This window comes from Venturia canescens, chromosome 5 (genome assembly GCF_019457755.1).
Source record: "Venturia canescens isolate UGA chromosome 5, ASM1945775v1, whole genome shotgun sequence".
NCBI classification, from domain to species: Eukaryota; Metazoa; Arthropoda; class Insecta; order Hymenoptera; family Ichneumonidae; genus Venturia; species Venturia canescens.
The window spans coordinates 8,277,741-8,296,520 of NC_057425.1; the positions used below are offsets into that span (position 1 = coordinate 8,277,741).

The 18,780-nt window shown below is 43.8% G+C and overlaps 2 protein-coding genes across 3 annotated transcripts in view; one reads left to right on the forward strand and one right to left on the reverse strand.

The window, feature by feature from the left end:
* The window catches only part of Ret (Ret oncogene), a 45,831-nt gene that overhangs the window by 23,872 nt on the left and 3,179 nt on the right, over nucleotides 1-18,780 (forward strand). Inside the window, exons 2-16 of the mRNA XM_043418537.1 lie at nucleotides 5,461-5,685; nucleotides 5,888-6,009; nucleotides 6,749-6,884; nucleotides 7,011-7,264; nucleotides 8,251-8,425; nucleotides 8,521-8,618; nucleotides 9,334-9,605; nucleotides 9,684-9,869; nucleotides 10,110-10,276; nucleotides 10,636-10,830; nucleotides 11,052-11,154; nucleotides 16,122-16,290; nucleotides 17,406-17,710; nucleotides 18,145-18,346; nucleotides 18,550-18,679. Of these exons, the coding sequence (XP_043274472.1) occupies nucleotides 5,461-5,685; nucleotides 5,888-6,009; nucleotides 6,749-6,884; nucleotides 7,011-7,264; nucleotides 8,251-8,425; nucleotides 8,521-8,618; nucleotides 9,334-9,605; nucleotides 9,684-9,869; nucleotides 10,110-10,276; nucleotides 10,636-10,830; nucleotides 11,052-11,154; nucleotides 16,122-16,290; nucleotides 17,406-17,710; nucleotides 18,145-18,346; nucleotides 18,550-18,679 (2,739 nt within the window). The remainder of the gene's footprint in view (nucleotides 1-5,460; nucleotides 5,686-5,887; nucleotides 6,010-6,748; nucleotides 6,885-7,010; nucleotides 7,265-8,250; nucleotides 8,426-8,520; nucleotides 8,619-9,333; nucleotides 9,606-9,683; nucleotides 9,870-10,109; nucleotides 10,277-10,635; nucleotides 10,831-11,051; nucleotides 11,155-16,121; nucleotides 16,291-17,405; nucleotides 17,711-18,144; nucleotides 18,347-18,549; nucleotides 18,680-18,780) is intronic.
* Nucleotides 10,890-14,434, reverse strand: LOC122410428 (odorant receptor 13a-like). Of its 2 annotated transcripts, XM_043418550.1 has the most exons (6): nucleotides 14,027-14,434; nucleotides 13,663-13,952; nucleotides 12,936-13,543; nucleotides 12,731-12,835; nucleotides 12,491-12,652; nucleotides 10,890-11,331 (listed from the first exon to the last, which is right to left on the reverse strand). In XM_043418550.1, the coding sequence occupies exons 1-6, from the start codon at nucleotides 14,170-14,172 to the stop codon at nucleotides 11,272-11,274; spliced, it is 1,371 nt and encodes a 456-aa protein (XP_043274485.1). In that variant the 5' UTR covers nucleotides 14,173-14,434; the 3' UTR covers nucleotides 10,890-11,271. The 2 variants fall into 2 exon arrangements, with proteins under 2 accessions (XP_043274485.1, XP_043274484.1); XM_043418549.1 differs by having other exon boundaries at nucleotides 12,491-12,835.

Consider the following 18,780-nt stretch of genomic DNA (forward strand, 5'->3'; position numbering starts at 1 on the left):
TCAGTGCACACTTGAGACGCGGAGAGAAGAAAGAACACGAGAAGCTTTCGGGGCCTCGTGTGAGATAACGATACTAAAAGTGTGACTCCATCCGCTTTTCTCTCTCGCCCTATACACTCGCGTATATATTTAAGGAGCAAACCGCTTTCATAGAGCCCCGTACGGTTCTATAAAAGTTGTTTGCCTCGTTGATCTGTTTCTCGTTGGCTCGTATTCGAACATCGACTCTCAGGGGCTCCCTCGCGGGAGCGAGCGATGAAGGGAAAGGACTTTATACATAAATAAATGCGTTCGTGTCTCCGCGTCTTGAATGTGCAGGGGGAACGAAACGCGAGGTTTTCCTCCGCGGGGAGACTTTTGTAAGGTTGCATTTGCCCCTGCTCTCGCTCGGTGTCGAATTCTCACTTCGGGTCTCTGTTTTCGGGAATTGTAACTTGATGTTCGATAGGGTTTCGACGCTCCGACCTGTGTCCCGGCGCTCGCTCTCGCCGCGACGAGAAAGGCTCATTGCCGCCCCCTTTTCTCCCGTTTTGACAACTCTCTGCGCCGAGTTAGCGGGGCTTAGCTCGAGTGTCCGCAGCGAAGGGCTTAGGAGTTCGTAGGTTTTGGACGAGGCGAGATTCGGAGGGGCGAATTAGAAGAAATATCGGGTTTTATGGGGGGAATTGAAAAAGACATAAAACAGAATTCGTTTCGAGCAACCTGTTCTAGTTCCGTGGCTCCCGAGCAGACGCAGCAGGAAGCTTCTTCGGTAGCGTGTGCGGGGAAGAAGGAAAACCGGTGACACGGAGAAAATGTTCGAGTTTCAAGCTCCATGGAGCAAAGGCTCTTGATCCTTTGAGGAAAGAACGCGTGCATCATGCAAAAGACGCTCTTCATATCGCTCCTTTTCCCAGCGGGGACCACCTTCGAGAACATTCGTGTACAACGAAGAACGTTTTTTTCAGCTTATTGAAAGTTTTGCATGAAAAAGAGATTTGCAGGCCAGAAGAGGCCGTTCCGGGAAGCAGGCCACCCGGAAGATAAAGCGACGATTCGGTGGGTGATAAAGGAGCAGGAAAGCTCGCACGTGAGTGGTGCTTTCGTCTTTTCACTCGGACATTTCCTTCCAAGCTTCAGTCCCTTCTGCGGCTTAGTATTATTGCCACGAATTTAGTTGAAGATGGATCTGCGCCGAGAGAGGGAGTTCTCGAAACATCGTAAGTCGCGGAGAGGCTCTGTAACGGATTAACGTTTTAATGCCACGATAAAAAGAGCTTAACAAAGGTTACGACGCCGAATGTGACCCGACGCACGATCCACAAAACGCGGACTGCAGTTTCCCTTCGTATATTTCGCTTCTACGTGTGCCCACGTGCGGGAGCTAAACCCATGTGAAGACGGCCTTAAGTCACCTCGGAGATCATCTGGCTTTCGAGCTTCTTTATTTTTTACCCTCCATAAAGCTCCGCACGCGGAGGGAGAGAAAAGAGTTACGGAAAGCAGGAAATCCTAAAGCCTTTTTTCTTCTCACGAGTATTTCCTAATTACCGTTCCAACAACGAGCTGAGTTATCGGTATCGTTACTGCTGTCGAGAGCCAATAAATATCTGACCGCGTGCTACTTTTAGTAAGGATTCGAGCCTCGGGGAGAAAAGTAGCGATATAATTTCCAATCGTTATCGGGGAAGAGCTCGGTATTTTTACAGCGTCGAGAGACTCGAGGTCGCAATGAATATTTTTATTCGGGCCGAAGGTGTGCCTTTTTCGATGACCTTTAGCGCGGAAAAATTTATCCAAGGAAAAAAGTTCGCCAGAGTCCGTTTTCCGGAGTTTTCTCGCGGAAATTCTCACGAATAAAAGCGAGGGCCCGTTCCGATGGTTTTTGGACGAAAGTTGAATTGGAGTTGCAAGGAACCTCGTACAGTTTTTCTTCAACAAAAGGAAGAAGATTGCGAATCAAAGTTTTCACGCGGAAGCTCCTCAAAAATATTGAGCCGAAAGTTTCCATAGGTTTTCCAGGCTCATCGTTTCATCGCAGCCCATTCAACTTTTCCGCAGATTTATTCCGAGTGGTGTAAACATTTGTTTACGTCAACTGGAGATTTAAGGCGTGGGGAAGGAAGAAGCGGAGAGTGATGCGCGCTAGCGAGAAAATCTTGGTGTCAGGACGTATCAGCTTTCGGCATGTTTTCGTGCAACGTTAGCGGCGCGGCTCGCCTCCCTGAATATGCAAATTTTCGCCTGCTCGTGGCCTCCCCAAGTTCTGCACGCGAAGGATTCTTGATGCACTATTTCGCATGTGCTTACGGCCAAGATTTACATATGCGAGTCACGTGTACGCGTCGTTACTTATTCCTCTCCTTAACACGTACGTATATGCACGAGCGTGTAAAACTTGACTCGGCGAGGTTGGCCTGCCCGCGGCAAGCGCGGGATGGTCACGCAGTTCATAACCCGCGACCGAGGGTTAACTCGACGACTCTCGCGTGATCCGCATCCGACCGGTCGTAACACTGGCGAAGAGAATTAGAAAAAAACGACGTTCATCTCGCTTCCAGGGGCTCAAAAACTTCGGCGCCGTTACGTGCATCGCTCCCCTGGGACACTCCGGCCCGTGGCTGAGTGCGGCCAACATGCTGGGAATTAGAAGCGTCCATTTGCGGTGTTTACTCTCGACCGAAATCGTTATTTATTCAGGGGCGAGGGAACTACTCGCATTTGCGGAACGAAACTTTTCGGGGGCGATGAATCCTGGGCGTCGGCCCTTTAGACTCGAACTCGCGAAGGATCGCATAATTCAGAACGCACATTTGTGTTTATTAGATTTAATTTCAGGGAGATTTTCGTACGAGAATTTTCACTGTAATAAAATTCACCTCGTCGTTGCTTATTTTCGTATAAAATTCGAAATCGAGGCTCCTTTTTCAGGAAATCCAGCAACTCTGATCGCTCCAAACTCATATTTTATTGCGACCGTATTTTCTCCTCGCCATTCCATCTTTAACGAGCTCGCCGCCACGTAGGCTTACCGTAGGAGGAAAACATTGACGGAAAGTGGAATTTACGAGGGCGCGCGTGCGCCGAGTTTAACGGTGATTCGCGCGTTGTATCGAGGACTCAATTCGGACTTTTGAAGAGAGTCCCAGGGAGATTCATTTATTTAGTCAGATATGCGTTTATGCCAATGGTTTTTGCAGTACGGAGTTTTCGATCGAACTTTGGCTAATGATGCAAAGAGGAAGAGGCCAGGGGGAAATGAGAACGAGCAAGAAAAGTTAAGTAAATGCTGTAACTGCCAACCAACACGCGAACTCTAATTACGATTAACTGCCTTGAAAATATCGATCATCCTCGTATGCTCACCTTGACTGACGTCAAATATTTTTACCTCCGTGTTTATACCCACGTACATACGTACAAGCGTTTATTTCGAACGTAACGACTGTTTACTTGGCAGTACTATGCACAGGCGGACGATGCCCGACATTGAACTTTGTCTCGATTATACTCATGCCCATAAAATCAACCTCCGACTATATCCATCGACGAGTCGTTCGATCGAAGCGAGAAATGCATTCTCAATGCTCTCATCGCGCGCGTGTTTTATTGCTATGGGGGTTTATACGACTTTTAACTGCGGGAGTCTCCCAGACGAGGGCAATTTTGCGGATTAAAAAAGTCGAGCTGGCATGGGGGGTCTTGGGGGATAAATAAATGAGGGGGGGGGGGGGGGGGGGGAAGCAATCTTTGGATTATGGAATTGCTCGGAGGAATCCAATCGGAATGGTGGAATTATTTTCGTCATTTTGACTTCACTTCAACGAGAATTCTTGCCTCCAAGTTTTTCTTCTTCCAATATTTTGTCCGAAGTTGTCGGGAGCATCGAGAGCAGTTTGGAGAATCGTTTTTGATCCGGAAAAATGATACAATTTTTCGACGCTCCCTCGCCTCTCCCACCGGAGCGAGGCATCTCGTCGTTACGCACGACACGTCTTCAAAGTTCCGGGAAAACTTTATTTCACGCTTCGTCATCTCGCGCTGCGGCGACGAGCTTTACGGAAAATCGATTTTGCTTTATGTATCAGCTCGCCTCGAAACTATCGTAAGATGAGACTCGGTTGTGTTTCTCATCTTTACGATTATGTCTGCCGATATCGAGCACCCTCGGCCCTCGCTCTGCTGTTTCTATCTCGTGTTAACGCGAACGTGACTCTAAACTCGAGCGCAGCGAGCGAGAAGGTACTTCGCAGCTCCAAGGAAATTGATACTCCGCTCCGTAACATTTCGGTACGATAATCGAACCGAGAATCTTCGAATGGTTACTGTTTACCTGGAATTTCGGAAACACTTCCGGGCAACTGTGAACCTCCATTAAAATGGGGAGAAACGAAGTTCGTCAAACGATTGGCGGCTCGATTCTTCCCCCAGGAAACTTGGAAAATGTTCGGAGCCCACAGAGCTTCTTCTAAGGGGAGATTTTGAGGCGTTTTTAATGATTTACGTCCCTCAAAATGGAGCAAATAACAAAACTGCTTACGCATGAATTTTTCGAAAATCCCTCCAACCGAGTTTTCTCACGAAACATCAATATTCGAGAATAAAACGCAGGGTATTTATGCCACGAGGCGTAAATTCCAGGGAATAATGCAGAGTCAGCGATCCCTCGGTATGCTAATTGCTTGATAAGCAAGAAAAAATTCAGCCGCTTTTATCCCGATTTCGGGAAATTTCAGTAGAATCACGAGCTTCATTTTTTACAGGATTTTTATTGAAAAAAGTAAAATTTTTTTACTTTTACGTGCTGGGAAAATATTTCATGAGAGATTTTTCCACGTTTTCGACGAGCTGCCTCCAACGAAAGGACAAAAATCAGCTTTTCTGTGTCGTCCACAGCAATTAAAAAATATTTGCTCATCAAGATGAAATAAAATGGAATTACAGTTTGAATTCTCGCCAATGGCAGCGCACTATTTTTGATCGTGGATTTTAGCCCCTTAAAATGCGTATCGCGAGCATCGTTATCGACGTTTTTCGTGAACTTTAATTGGAAATGTTCCGCGGCTAGACTCAAAGGGTAAAATAAACGAAGAAAGCGTCACGAGAAACGGCGTCGCGTAGTTAGAAATTAAATGTTAAGAGGTGAAAACGTGAGCGTGCGAAAGTAGAAATACCGAACTATCTGTTGGGGGTCGGGAGTACGCGGAGGCGTTTTGGCCCTGATTTATGTGTAATCTACAGCGAGCGTAGAGTTCCGTGGGGTTGGTTGCGACCAGGTGGAGTTGGAGGGTTGAAAGCGTGAGGAAGTTGAGTTTACCGCCAGAAAGAAGCCCGACAAGGTGCAAACGATTTGCAAATAACGTTTTCCTCCTCGATTCCCTCGGCTGAAGATTCTCAGTGTTAATTAAACAGAAGAAAATCCCAGCTCCAAGCAATTCGTGGGGAAAGGAAACTGATGAAAAAACTTTGCTCCTTTTACAGCTTTGTACTTCCCGCAATCGAACTTGACCCTTCGCTTGCCCTACTTGGCTGGAGACGAGGGCAAATCCGACCTGGAACTGGTACTACTCAGCTTGAGAACTCTCAGAAACGATTCGAGTGCTCCCAAAGAACCAAAATATAATATCGCGTCGCCCAGGGAAAGTTTCGCCTCCCTCGATTCGAGGACCGGCGGCGACATTGTGCTGCATTCGATGCCCAAGAAAGGTTGGTTCATTTACTTCCTCTTTCGATTGAAACTCGACTGAAAACTTCAATTGCATTCCATTTTTTCGTCACCGGAGCACGATTTCCTCAGTAAATTGCCAGAAAATCTTTGGAAATGTGTCGTAAGATCGACGAAATAATTACAAATGAAACAATTTGATGGATTGAGAGCAAAAAATATCGATTTCATGTACCATATCAGGGGCGACGAAAACCCTGATTGTCGAAGCCAGAGAACGCGGCAGCGATGAAGCAATACTCGGAATTACCGTTGAACCAATCGTCGCCAAGAGCAACAGGATTAATTGCACGGAGTACGTACAGGTAAAGCCAATTGTCCATGGTGTTCGTTCTACCACGATCATGCCATAAGCCCCGATTGTGCTTTGTCGAACGCGAATCAAGCTCGTCAGAATCGATTAAGGGGGATCCTGCTTTAGAAAGTCAAAAAAATCGGTTGTTTTCGGGAATGTTTTGAGGATAGACTGAAATAAAATCTAAAAAAACCCATAAAAATCTGTAAAAGCCCGAAAAAATTGTGAAATTATATATTTTTAACGAGTTTGAAAAAAAATGCTTCTACAGAAGAATATCACTTCAACGCGCTGTAAATATAGAATTTCAAAATTTTTCCGAGCTTTTATAGGTTCGTTTGGAAGGAAAATATATGAAAATGGAAAAAAACTTTGGAATTTTTGTCGCAGACAATAATTACGATCTCCACATTGTACGCAGTTGAGAAATTTCGACAATGAGACTTTGCGCATAAAGCGTGTACAAATTAGTATTTCTCACATTTAAAAAATGTTTTTATATTTTTGAAACTATATAAATAATCCCGAAAACAATCGACTTTTTGAATTTCTAAAGCAAGACCCCCCTTAACAGATTTTCCTCAGTGTTTACAATATTTTTCCATTAACTGAATGTTTTTCAAGTTTTTCATTTGGAGTATTTTTCATAAAAAACTTTTCCTCGTTGAATAAGTTGGCTAAAAATGTTCATTTTCTCATTTAAAAAATGTTTTTCGTTGAATTTCATTCAATTCTTTTTCCTCTGTCAGGATGTATGCTTCTGGCACGTGGCACGTTACAAAATCTATGAAAACCAGCCAGCCACGATGCTCGGAAAAATCGGACCTTCGATATATCGACAGCTTTGTCCAGAACTTCACATCGTCAGATACGAGCTGCTGAATGGTATGAAAGAAAGAATTCTGCTAGATTTTTCCTGGATTTCTTCGCCTTTTCTTTACCAACTTGGGACCGTCATTGTTGTTTTTGTTTTTCACCTTTTTTCACGTCGTCTTTTGTCCCCTCTCCAAGGCACGAATTACGTTCACATACTGGACGATGAACTTTACTCTAACGCGTCACTGGATCGCGACACTTCCAAGTTTCCTGGAGGTCCAGGACCTCGCATCACTGTCGCAGTTCGCTGCGTCGTTTGGGATGGAAATACCGGCATTCAACACGTCAGAGACTCCAATATCAACGTCAATGTTCTCGACGAAGATGACAATCCACCGATCGCTCAGATCAACAAAACGATACAAATTTTGCTGAGTGATTTTTCTGCGGTAAGATCATTCGAGCCGACTTTTCATTACAAAATTCTTTCGTCATTGAAATTTACTTGGATTCGTAGAAAAGTTGACTGTTCGAGTTGTGAAAAAATGTTTTTGTTCAATCGAACGAGGGCAATTCAACTTTTGAGTTCTGGAGTTGAAAATTATTTGAATATCCTTCAACCAAACGCATTTTTCACTCTCACATTTTACGATGAGCAAAAAAATTGTTTTTGTAAAAATTGAATTGACTGCCCGGCGACGAGGGTTTCAACTTGAGAATTTCTGGGATTTTTACCGCGAAATAAATTTGCAAATTTGACCTTTGTTTGATCCGCGACCATTTCGAGGGTTGCGTCAAGCCCAGAGATCGTTTGTTTCGCGGAGAAATATCCTTTTTTTAAGGTATTCAGAAGGATTTGCGAGGAGCGGAGGGAGGAGAGCGAGTAGCCGGAAACGGAAGAGCATTCATGGCGCTCGATCTCGAGCGAGAGCTTTTCCGGGCTCCCGTTCTTCCCTTTTCTTGCATGCTCTCACCTTCGCTTTTTCCATTCTCTGATATATTCGAGGATGACGAACGAGCACGATAAACCGTTGCTCGTTCAACATTCGTCATTCGGGATCATTCCTAACGGAAAAATGTTATCTCGCGCCTTTTTTCATGAAAGAATAATCAAACCCGGGGCCTTTCACCGAGTATTTCAATGCTGTAGCAATTTTCCCGAATCGCGAAAGAAAGATAAAACCCTGATTCGAGTTTTATGAGACCCAAAATCCATAAATAATCCAAGTGCCATAAAAAACTGTATAAAAAAGTAATCACTTGTAAACGAATATTTTACTGCCCCTTCTACAAATGTAATTCGAACATTTTTACTCAATCTTTAAAACCTTCGACGAGGAGTTGAAAAAATTAATTGACTCGTGTCCCATACGAGTTTCAACGTTTTATCAACCAGGCTGAATCGATCGAATCACGATTTTCATCATTTTTATAGGGGCACCGACTCGACAGCAACGAACTGGTGTTCAAGGACGCCGATTCCATCACGAGCAATCGTTACGTGGCGAGAATTTTGGGTGACACTGAAAATGCTTTGAACATAACTTACGACACGATGTCGGTGGAGCATTACGCAAGACCGGAGCCGCCATCGACAGCGATTTATGCGAGTTCGTCGTCACGTTTTCCCTCTTCTCAGTTTGCCATTTTTATCCTCATAAATAACCCCTGAAACGTCACAAAAACCACTCTTTTGGGTTTTTAGGAATTTTCGCGAGAACGACGTTATTGCCGAAGTCTCCGTACAAAGTCATCCTGCAAGTGACGGACGAGAGTCTCCTCCCCGGTTACGGAAAAAAATCGGTAAGCTCCAAAGACTTCGCGGGCGCGATTTATCATCGACGGATTTTCTTCCTCGCGATTCGGGCCACCGGAAATATTGTCGTCGATTAAATTCCCATGAAAATCGACGTGTTCCGGTGGACCGAACACCGGACGCGGTTCAGACGACGCGACATTCAATTCCGCATGTTCGTGCGCCCAAAAACTCGCTCTCCATTAATTGACAATTAGCTTTTCCGGGGCTCGCGTGAAATCACATCGCCACGCCTGTGCCACGCGAGGACTCGACAGAGTGGATTTTAATAACCGAATAATGGCCCGCGTGAATTATTGATCTGTTAATCTGCGGAAGATACTCCGCTTCGGGAAACACTTACTTTTGCTCGTCTCCGCCGGAGGATCCTTAACGAGTTCATCCGCTTGCTCAAATTCTCCGGAAATCCAATGAAATCTGAAGAAAAAAGAAGGAGAATTGTGTCAAAACTCGCCATTGCCGACTCCAATTTATCTGAAACGAAAAATTTTCATTGAAATGAGCTCAAAAGCACGAAACTGGAAAATGAAAATTCTCGATAACTTTTAAACTCGAAATACCATTTCACTGCCGTAACAAATGTTACCAAATTAGCCGACAAACTTTATGCTAATTATTATTCACTGCTTCGTCAAAGTGCAAATAATTAAATCACACAAATTACGTCGCATAATTATATTTGCTTGCTTGGCACGTTCGCAGGTCAACATTTCAATATCATTCGTCGGTCCCCAACACCACGCTTCGCCAACGACAGTTTCCCCGCCGACGAAAAGGCCGATATCATTTCCAGGGAGCGTCACGATCGCGAGATCATCGACGATTTATTCGCGCCTCGTTCAGCCGCTTTTCAAGCCGAATCAAGCTGCGGTATTCACGATACAGGATTCGAAAATATTCAACGTCACTCGTAAAAACGGAATAGTCTACGTGGCGAATTCCACGCTCTTGCAATCGGCTCCGACTGCAATATCGTGAGTTCGAGTTTCGGTTTTTCTGTTGGAACTTTCATAGCAAATGGTTGAATTGAATTTCTTACGATTTTTCTCCAGCTTGACGATCCAGTGGCGGATTTCCGAGCACAAACAATCCTCCGCGACTTTGATCGTCAATCTCGTCGACGCTGTCATCGCCAAGGGGAGCTCGTGCAATCGGACGAGCGTCGCTCACTCCTGTGCCAACTTTGCATCACAAAAGGAGTGCGAATCTCATTGCGGCATCGGCAGCGGCTCTCTGCAGTGAGTTTTAAGCGATCTACGAACGCCCGCGTGACAAATTTCACAAAAAGCTTCTGTCCGACTGCGACTCTTCGTTATCAACATTTTCCGAGCATTTTTATTACTGAGAAATTTTAGAAAACTCGAATTTTTCGAATGATTTAAAAACCCCATTTTTCAGAATATTTTCTCAGGCTCAGATTCCCATTTTAGTCATTTTTTCCTAAAATCTCGATTTCTAAAAAAAACGTGACTTTACAGCGAAAATACGTTGACGAGCGAGTGCGTTTGGCGTTCGAACAACATGGTGGGAATGACGGAACGGTACCAAACGTGTTCGCCGAACCTGACCCACTGTCCTGACAACGTTTGCGACGACCTCGAGCGCTTGGATTCTCGGATATGCCCACAGGACTGTGCCACGGAATGTAATTAAAATTTCACGAATTGCTTAATCAGAAAATCCTGTGAAAAATGGTTGAGAAAAGTGCCTATTAGAAGCGGGTTTTCATGGAAAGACTTCGGCATTGAGAATGAGCACAAAACGATTTCTTCTCTATCGTGCAAAATAAACGAAAATAACGAACTTGTTTCACGGGCTTTCGAAAGGAGTTTTTCCTGATAATTGGCATCTCGTCAATCTCGTTTTCCAATGCCCGCACAACTGTTGAGCGCAATGAAACGAAAGATTTGGAGAATAAATCTTAATTGAATGCGAAAGTAGGATTGCAAGAATTCCTGGAAACGTATCCGCGGTAGTGAGACTATGAAAATTCCTTCATTTCAGCGGAAGTACACTTCGCTATTCTGAATAAAGATGGTCGGGGGATATCGAGCGCATCTGGCATATGCAAGTGCGATGACGAGATGCAGTGCACCTGCGGCCTCTTCCACGGAAACAGCGTCGATGGGAACTCAAACGGCGGAAACAAATCGAAGAGGGAACGGAAGAAGGAGGCGGTCGTCTCGGATGCTCGCAAAGGTCGGTATCGTTGGGGAGGGAGGGAAACGAATTTATTTCGGGCTCGTTTCACTCGGAGAGCGATTCCAAGATTTGGAAGTGACTCCGATCAGAAATAATGCGAAAAAGGTTGCCTCGATTGTTGTTATTCGTTTTCTGAAAGTTTGAAAAAATAATGGAGTCGTTGAACGAAAAATTTTGGGAAAGTCCTTCGAAGTAAAGCGTTGTCGCTGTTCCAGCAGCTTCGGACGGTGGTTGCGGTCCGACCTGCATGATCGGAGCCGTCGGTGCGAGCTTTTTCGTCCTCATCGTCTTCGTCAGCGCCTTCGTTATGTGGAGATACCGGTGAGCAATGAACTTCACTATTTACAATGAAATATCGATGCACCGACTATTCGCTTGCTCGAGGATGCCACAAATTCGCCGTGGTTTAAAACCCTCGGTCGAAGCTCGAGGCGATTTCTAGGTCTCTTCGTTCACGGTCGTTAGAAGTGCGAAGAAGGAATAACTGCTCTTCAGTATCTGGAAACATCCATAAACACTCTGCTCAGAACCGAAATTCAGAGAGCAAATACACGGAGAAAACGAGGCCGGAAATTCGAGAGAAAAATACTAGAAATATAGTATCTCGGGGTACTGGATTGCAGCATTTATTCGAAGAGCAGTAATAAGAATTGTTTTATCCACCACAGTGAAGAGACATTGGTCTTTTTATAATGGTGGACCTTTTACTCAAGACTCAAGAGTGTTTTTCTCTATAATAATGGTAAAAAATCTTTTCAGTCACTTCAAATGTTTAGATTGTTAAGTATCCTCGGACAAGCCTGAAAAAAAATTATATGTATGGTAAAATATCACACGATAGCACGTCTAAATATCACAGTCGAAATATCACACGAAAAAATATCGCAGGCAATACATCACACATGAAAAAATCACGCACGCAAAATCTCACACGACCAAAAATAACTGTGACAAAATATCACGTCGATGGTGCACGAAGAGCAGGCATTTATCACGAATTAATCGAAGCTCAATGTTGTGTGTGTGTGTGTGTGTGTGTGTTTTGAGTATTGTGCATGAGAGAATGAATGGAGGGGTTAATGCCTGATACGCTTTGTCTATTATTTGTAGATAATCGTGATTGGAGTTTAGTATCAATCGCAGAAAGTGTGTGTCTGTTTTTGTTTGGGAGTGTGGGTGTGTGTTTGTTTGTATGGATTGATGAAACGTTAAAAATTCTTTACCTTTACTTTTACCAAAATAATTGAGTGGTGATATTTTGTCCATGCGATTTTTCGTCGGTGTTCCTTTGTTGTGTGCTTTACAGTCATGGAACCATTCGGAGTATATTCGTGTGTTTATCATATTTACTATGCTGACAGTGAAAATTTGTAATCTACAATAAATTTCCACTTATCGGTAAGTGCTATAGTCTGACACGATGAATAACACTCGAAAACGAAACGAAATATAGTTCTCACGTGCATCACTTTTTGCTGTTCGCGTAAACTGTTTAGAATTCAGGGACGAAAAATTGTAAAGATGAAAAAACATTGTGCTCTTCGTAATCGGTGGCTAAGTACTTTGAAAATTCTTGAAAAATAATATAAGAAAACGCAAAACGAATCAGTTTTCTTCGTGGAGAGAAATCGATGAATGAAAAAATGTTGAATCTCACCGCGATGAAAGTTTCCATCGACATCGTGTAGAAGCTCCCAGCTGTCAAGCTCATCGGTCTGCGTGTCCGGATCAAGGAAACGACGATCAGGGCGGCAAGCGAAGAATAATTTGTCTCGTCTTCCCATCCCGAGAACCATTGACTCAATGCCAGAGAATCGCTCTTCACGGTGTTAAAAATAATCGACACGAAATTATTCGTTCGAGGGATTGGATGATCGGGCGTTAAGTGATCGATCACCTGGTAGATGAGTTTATTGCCGAACCAACACCAGCACAGCAGTTGTGAGAAGGCAGCGCCGAGATAGAGAGCGAATTTCATGAAATTTGCACTCTCCTTAGCCCCCTGGAGTCCCATCAATTTGCGTGTAAAGGAAAAGAAGATTTTTAAGCCACCGGCGAGAGGCAGAAAAGTGGAAAAAGTTGAAAGAATGCGGATCACTCACGAGCACCGCTTGGAAGCCAGTGAGACAAATCATGGAGGAGCTCGCGCACAGTTGAACGAGCATGCTCGAGCCGAAGAGCTCGTTGATGTCATCGACGATTTCGAACAAGCGCTGATGGTGCTTGACACAAGTTTTGAAACGCTTTGTAAAACTGTCCTCCGTCTCGTTAATTTCCCCGAGATGAAATGGGACGAAAGTACGGATGACAAAGTCCTCTTGCGGTCTGAAAAAGCTCGTCGCCGAATGGCCCTTCCTCAGCTCGAGGGAACCGCGCTCACTCGAAGAGTTTCTACACTTGAGGTAATTCGAGGTCAGAACTTGGAGCTGGAGATGCGTGAACCTGCAAAACCCTATGACTATAGTGTCCATCGCCATTATCGCAACGATCGTCGTCGTCACTGCTGATGCCTGAATGAAAAATGCGATTTCGTGCATCGGTTTGACCCTCGAGTCGAAAGGGTACTTGGCACGGATGGGCAGCGATCCGTTTTCCGTTGGGACGAACAGCAGCAAAGCCAACACGAGAAAACCTCCGAGGCTCGAGAGAAAGTAAACCGTCGTTTTCTCGTGAAGAACGAAACTCTTGACCAGCCTGACGACCGCCTCGTCTGATCAATAAGAAAACAGATTAATGCGAAAGAGCCACGAATCGAAGCAGCACTCGATCGCTCTTCGGCCCAACAGAGCGGTCAGTTTCGAATGAAAAATTGCTCTCGAGTTGCCTCACCGGACGAGCGACGCAGTATTTCTACGGGCTCGTGAATCGCGCTCATCAAACGATCGATTCTCTCGCGACGTGCCTGGAAGTTGAAAAGCTTGAAAATTACGACGGAAACACCCGCGATGAAGCAACCGTCGTCAGTCAGTATCATCAAGTCTCCGTAGTTCGTGCACAGATCAGCAACGATCGTGGCGGCGAACGAGCACATGAGGGCGAGCATGATTTTGTTGTAGAACGGATAGAGCAGCTTCCAGAGCCTCGGAGACCCCGGACCCGGGGCCCAGAATCCAAAGAATCTGTGGAAAGATCTCAGAAATGAAAAACCCAGGGGAAAATTCTTCAAACTCTTTGCGTCGAGCTGCTCGTTCACCTCAAAGCCGAGACGTTCGCGTCCAGTATCTGCCTGTGCGAGGCCGTCTGGTTCCTGTCCATTGCGATTCCGGCTCGACTGAAATCCCACCACTGACTGAGGGAGGGAAAAGTCCCTGCGCGATGCTCGAGTGAATCCTCGCGCATTATAAATTCATCCGAAATGAGGCTTAATAGCAACGAATCTCCCTCGATTTCAACTTTCCACAAATCGCTCCCTGCAATCTTTGAAAACTTTTGTAAAATCGCACCCTTGAGAAACTCGACATGTGCGCCCTTCGCACACTTTTTTTGCCGAAGCGAAATCCACGCGAGCTAGAAACGAGAAGCAACTCATTCACGGTGGGAAAACAAAACGCCATCGAACGCAGGCCCTCGCCTGATTTCCATTCGGAAGGAAATTCATACTCGTTGCTAAATATTAAGGGGGAAGACGTTTTACTCGCGACTGCGATGCACCGCAGTCCACGCTCCGTTGGGAGCTGCAATCACTGCACTTTTTTCACTCCCAATTGGAAATTGATCACAGTATTTGAAGTGGAACGTATCAATATCGCTGAAGTCTCTACGCGCGAGATACTTTCGAAGGTTCTTTTTCGATCCCTGCAGAATATACATCGAGGGGGTAATTTCCCATACATTTTACTCATAAAAAGTAAGGCTGCTCCGCCTCTTTGCTAAACTTAGGGAACGTTGCTGGGGATGAAAATCCTCGAAGGACTCTCCCAGCCACCACTTTCCTCGTGTTTTATCAACGAGGAAAATGGCAGGTTTTGTAAATTCATTCGAATATCGACGGTGCTGTGTTGCGTTTGCGCAAATCTGAAGGAAAGTCTGATTCGATGGAACGAAAGAGTCTCCGGTCATTCTTCATTCGAGCCTCTTTATAAACGTTGTAAAATTTCGAGTCGCTACGGAACGAGAAGCAGGGAAAAAATTGCTGAAAGTCAAGGGGTGAGGAAAGGTTTCATGGCCACGGGAGGATCGATATAGTGCAGCAGGACGTAATAAAACGTAATTCAAGACACGACAGCCCTTTGAAAAAGGAACGAGATTCTTATCGATGTCATGCGACTTGCATAACTATCTAATTTTCCTATAGGCAGGAAGTTGCCAAGTATTACGTTGCATTTATCACATAAAAACGATCACAATGTGCAGCGACTGTGGAAAAATAGTTCCACTCAACCTTAATAATCATGTGCTCGAGATCGCAAAAAAATCAATTTCGAAGCCAAGGAAACATGAAAGCCCCGAAAATTATAGGCTTTCACCATGACCCATGACATTTACAGCCACATTTTCATGGTGCCGTGGACACTCGAGGCTTTGTGAACGCAATGAAACATTGGAAGTGTGAGGAACGAAGCTGGAACTTTAGGCGTCCATTTTTTTTATAATTTTGCGAAATTATGGGGTCTAGCTTAATTAGAATTTTCAAAAAATCGATCTTTTTATATTGCATTTTTCGAAATTTAAAAGTATCATAGGAAAATTTTATAAAAATCGGAGTAGCAGTCCAAATGTACTTTTGAGCGATGCGTTTACTTGGCTGTCTGAGCGCGCTAATACGCACCGCCCAGTGCGGTACCGTGAATCAGCCTTTGCGTAAAGACGTATGTAGCTGTCGTGCATATCACAGGAATTTTGAAATTTTGAGTGGAATTATTTTTTTCTGCAAAAAACGATGAAAAAAACGTGGTTTTCCGCAGTTTTTGGAAAAATGGCCGCCATTTTGTCATTTTTGAAAAAATCAAAAATCGTATGATACCCGCTATGGCCATTTACCTATCGAATCTAAAACCAATTTCGGACCTGTTTTCTCCCCCATTTTTCTCTACGAAAACTGAGTAAAATATAAAGAAATTTGTTGTGTATTTCAAGCGTGTATTTTTTAGGCCTAACACTTTTTGTATCCATATTTATAATTTATACCGGTCAAAAAAATTCGTGAAAGTAGTCTTTTTTTGCCCGTCTAATTGGGGTAGGCCCCTTAACAAAAAATGTATTTTTCAGTCGATTTTCATGGTTTTTGAATCAATCACGATACAATTTTTCCATGTAATTTGAAAATTTGTTTATTTTTACTTCATCAGGGGCACGAAAAAGAGTTTGCGACGCGAGTGCAAGCACAGAGGGGTCGACGGAGCCAACGGACTAGGAATATTACCATCCGATTACCTCGATCGTGGCGACGGTCACTTGATCGGTTTGGATTCCTTCAGCGGTTTGAATCGAAGTCTTCTCTTGCCCAAAGCATCACCGGTACGTTTATCTTGTTCTGAGTCTTATTCTCGTCGTTATCTGTTCACGGTTAAGGGGGCTAGGGTCAAACTAGTGCATCCCCTCGGGGCAGAGCCCGAACGATAATTCACTGAATACGATTATTTCGCTGCGGTGTTCTCTCGTCCGGGGCGGATAAAGATCGACGCGTTATTCACTCTGTGTCATGAACCTCGAAAAAAAACCTCCCGGAAATAATAGTCTCCAGTCAAAGGGGTTGCTCCTGTTTTAAGGTCTGGCTAAATAATCCCGGGGAGCGAAACTTCCACTAATGAGTGTAACGATCGATTTTTTTCATCCACTCAGACCTTGTGAAATAATTAATCGCTTGAAAGATTTTTAGAGGTTCCCTTTAGTCGAGCTTTCTCTTAAGAGAAACTGAAATTGAGTGCGTAACGTTTTTGAGTTTTTATTAAAAATCTTTTTTTTTTTTTCTTTTTCATTGCGAAATTGAGAAAAACATTCGATCCAATGATCGGGGAGGGATTTGCATTCGAAGCTTTTCGAAAAAGTTGAAATGATTATTACCAAAAATTGACGAAACTTTATCAAATTTGATAAGATTTTTATTCACCTGTTCCAAAACTGCAAATTGGTGAACGATAGTCGAAATTTTTTCTCCTTTTTTTCACACTTTTGTGGTGATGTAATCCAGAGAAAATGGAAAGAGATTTTCAGTTTTCGGTCGACAACTTTACTTGTGGTTTTACGAGGTAGTGGTGGAAAAAAAACCGTTAGAAGAACGGAATCGATCGTGTGGACTCGACCAAAGTGGAATGCTTCAGTCGAGCAAAATGGGTGCGATAACAGTATCGATTTTTCTTTATGGGTGAATAAAATTAATTCTCGTCGTTAGAGCGCTCCAGGAGTCAACGATTGAGAGTTTTTCTTGGTTTTTTCTCACATGCCAACTATTTCGGGGGAAAACCTATTGAGCAGCTCTAAAACAAATAAAAAGTTCACAATTTTTCATTGTTTTCTAACCAAGAGTTTAAAAAATTGATTTTTTTAAACGTAATTTTTCATATTTTTTTGCAAAAAAGTCTCAGATTCTATACTGTTCGGGCAGAAAAACTGAAACTTAATTCTTCCAATAGCCCGATCCAAAGTGGGAGTTCCCGCGTTCTCGATTAACCATCGAACAAGTATTGGGCGAGGGGGAATTCGGACGAGTTCTGAGAGCCAAAGCAGTCGATATTGGAGGTTGGCCAGGGCCTACAACAGTTGCAGTTAAAACTCTCAAAGAAGATGCGAGTGCATCCGAACTCGCTGATCTCCTCTCCGAATATCAGTTGCTTAAGGAGGCTCAACATCCCAACGTCATCAGACTCCTCGGCGCTTGCACCTCGCCCGGGGGTCCGGTTTACCTGATCATCGAATTCGCTGAATTCGGCTCCTTAAGGTAATGCATTTTTTAAACGAAAAAACAACGTATCCGCATTAACAGTGTCACAAATTCGTTGCACTTTTTCCAAACTTTCACCAAACTCACAAAAAGATAAATTTTAATTACAACCCTGGAAATTCTGCATCCAGTTTTTAAAACGCGGCTTCCCTTTGATCAATTTGCAGCTAATCGAATGAAAAATTGCAAATATTTCAACTTGCCAGAAATTATATGAAAAGTTGTAAATAAGAATAAACTGGTCGAGCCCTTAACGAGGTAAAATGAAATGAAAATTGCTCGAGAGACTGAGCACTTCTTGCTCGCTGCTCGATGCGAGCACCTACTTAATTGGCTTGTTTCGAAACACTGAATTTTCCAAAAGTTTCCAACGACTTCGAATTGCACCGACGTTTCGTTTGACGGATAATTAAATTGCGCATTATTTCCAGGAACTATTTGCGACGAAGTCGTCACTTGGAATCGGAGGGACGAGCACCTTGTTCGACCTCGTTATTATCAGCATCTCCAGGAAACGCCCGCGAGGAATTGCAGACGAATGACACGACGTCAAACTACGCGATAACGCCACGTGACATTTTGTCTTTCGCTTGGCAAATAAGCAAGGGAATGGCCTATTTGACGGACATTAAGGTACCCACCGAACAAACTCCAAAAACTTTATCCATCAATTAACAAGCCACTTTGGACCCTCCACTGATCGACGTGCTTTCGTTAATCAAAAAAAAAACAAAATTAACAAAAATAATTACTCTTCATTGTCCCTCGGCAGCGCAAATATTCTGCGAAACAAACAGAACTTTGGATATTCTCACAAACTCGTTGGAACTTTTCAGTTGGTGCATCGCGATCTAGCAGCACGAAACGTTCTTCTGGCGACTGGAAAAGTTTGCAAAATATCTGATTTTGGACTGACGCGCGACGTTTATGAAGACGATGCTTACTTAAAGCGTAGCAAAGGCCGAGGTTTTTATCTTTTCACAATAAACAATAAAAATCACTTTAAAAGAGCATGAAAAAAGCGACGCAAACGACGTCGATAAAAATGAAAAAAAACATCCAAACAA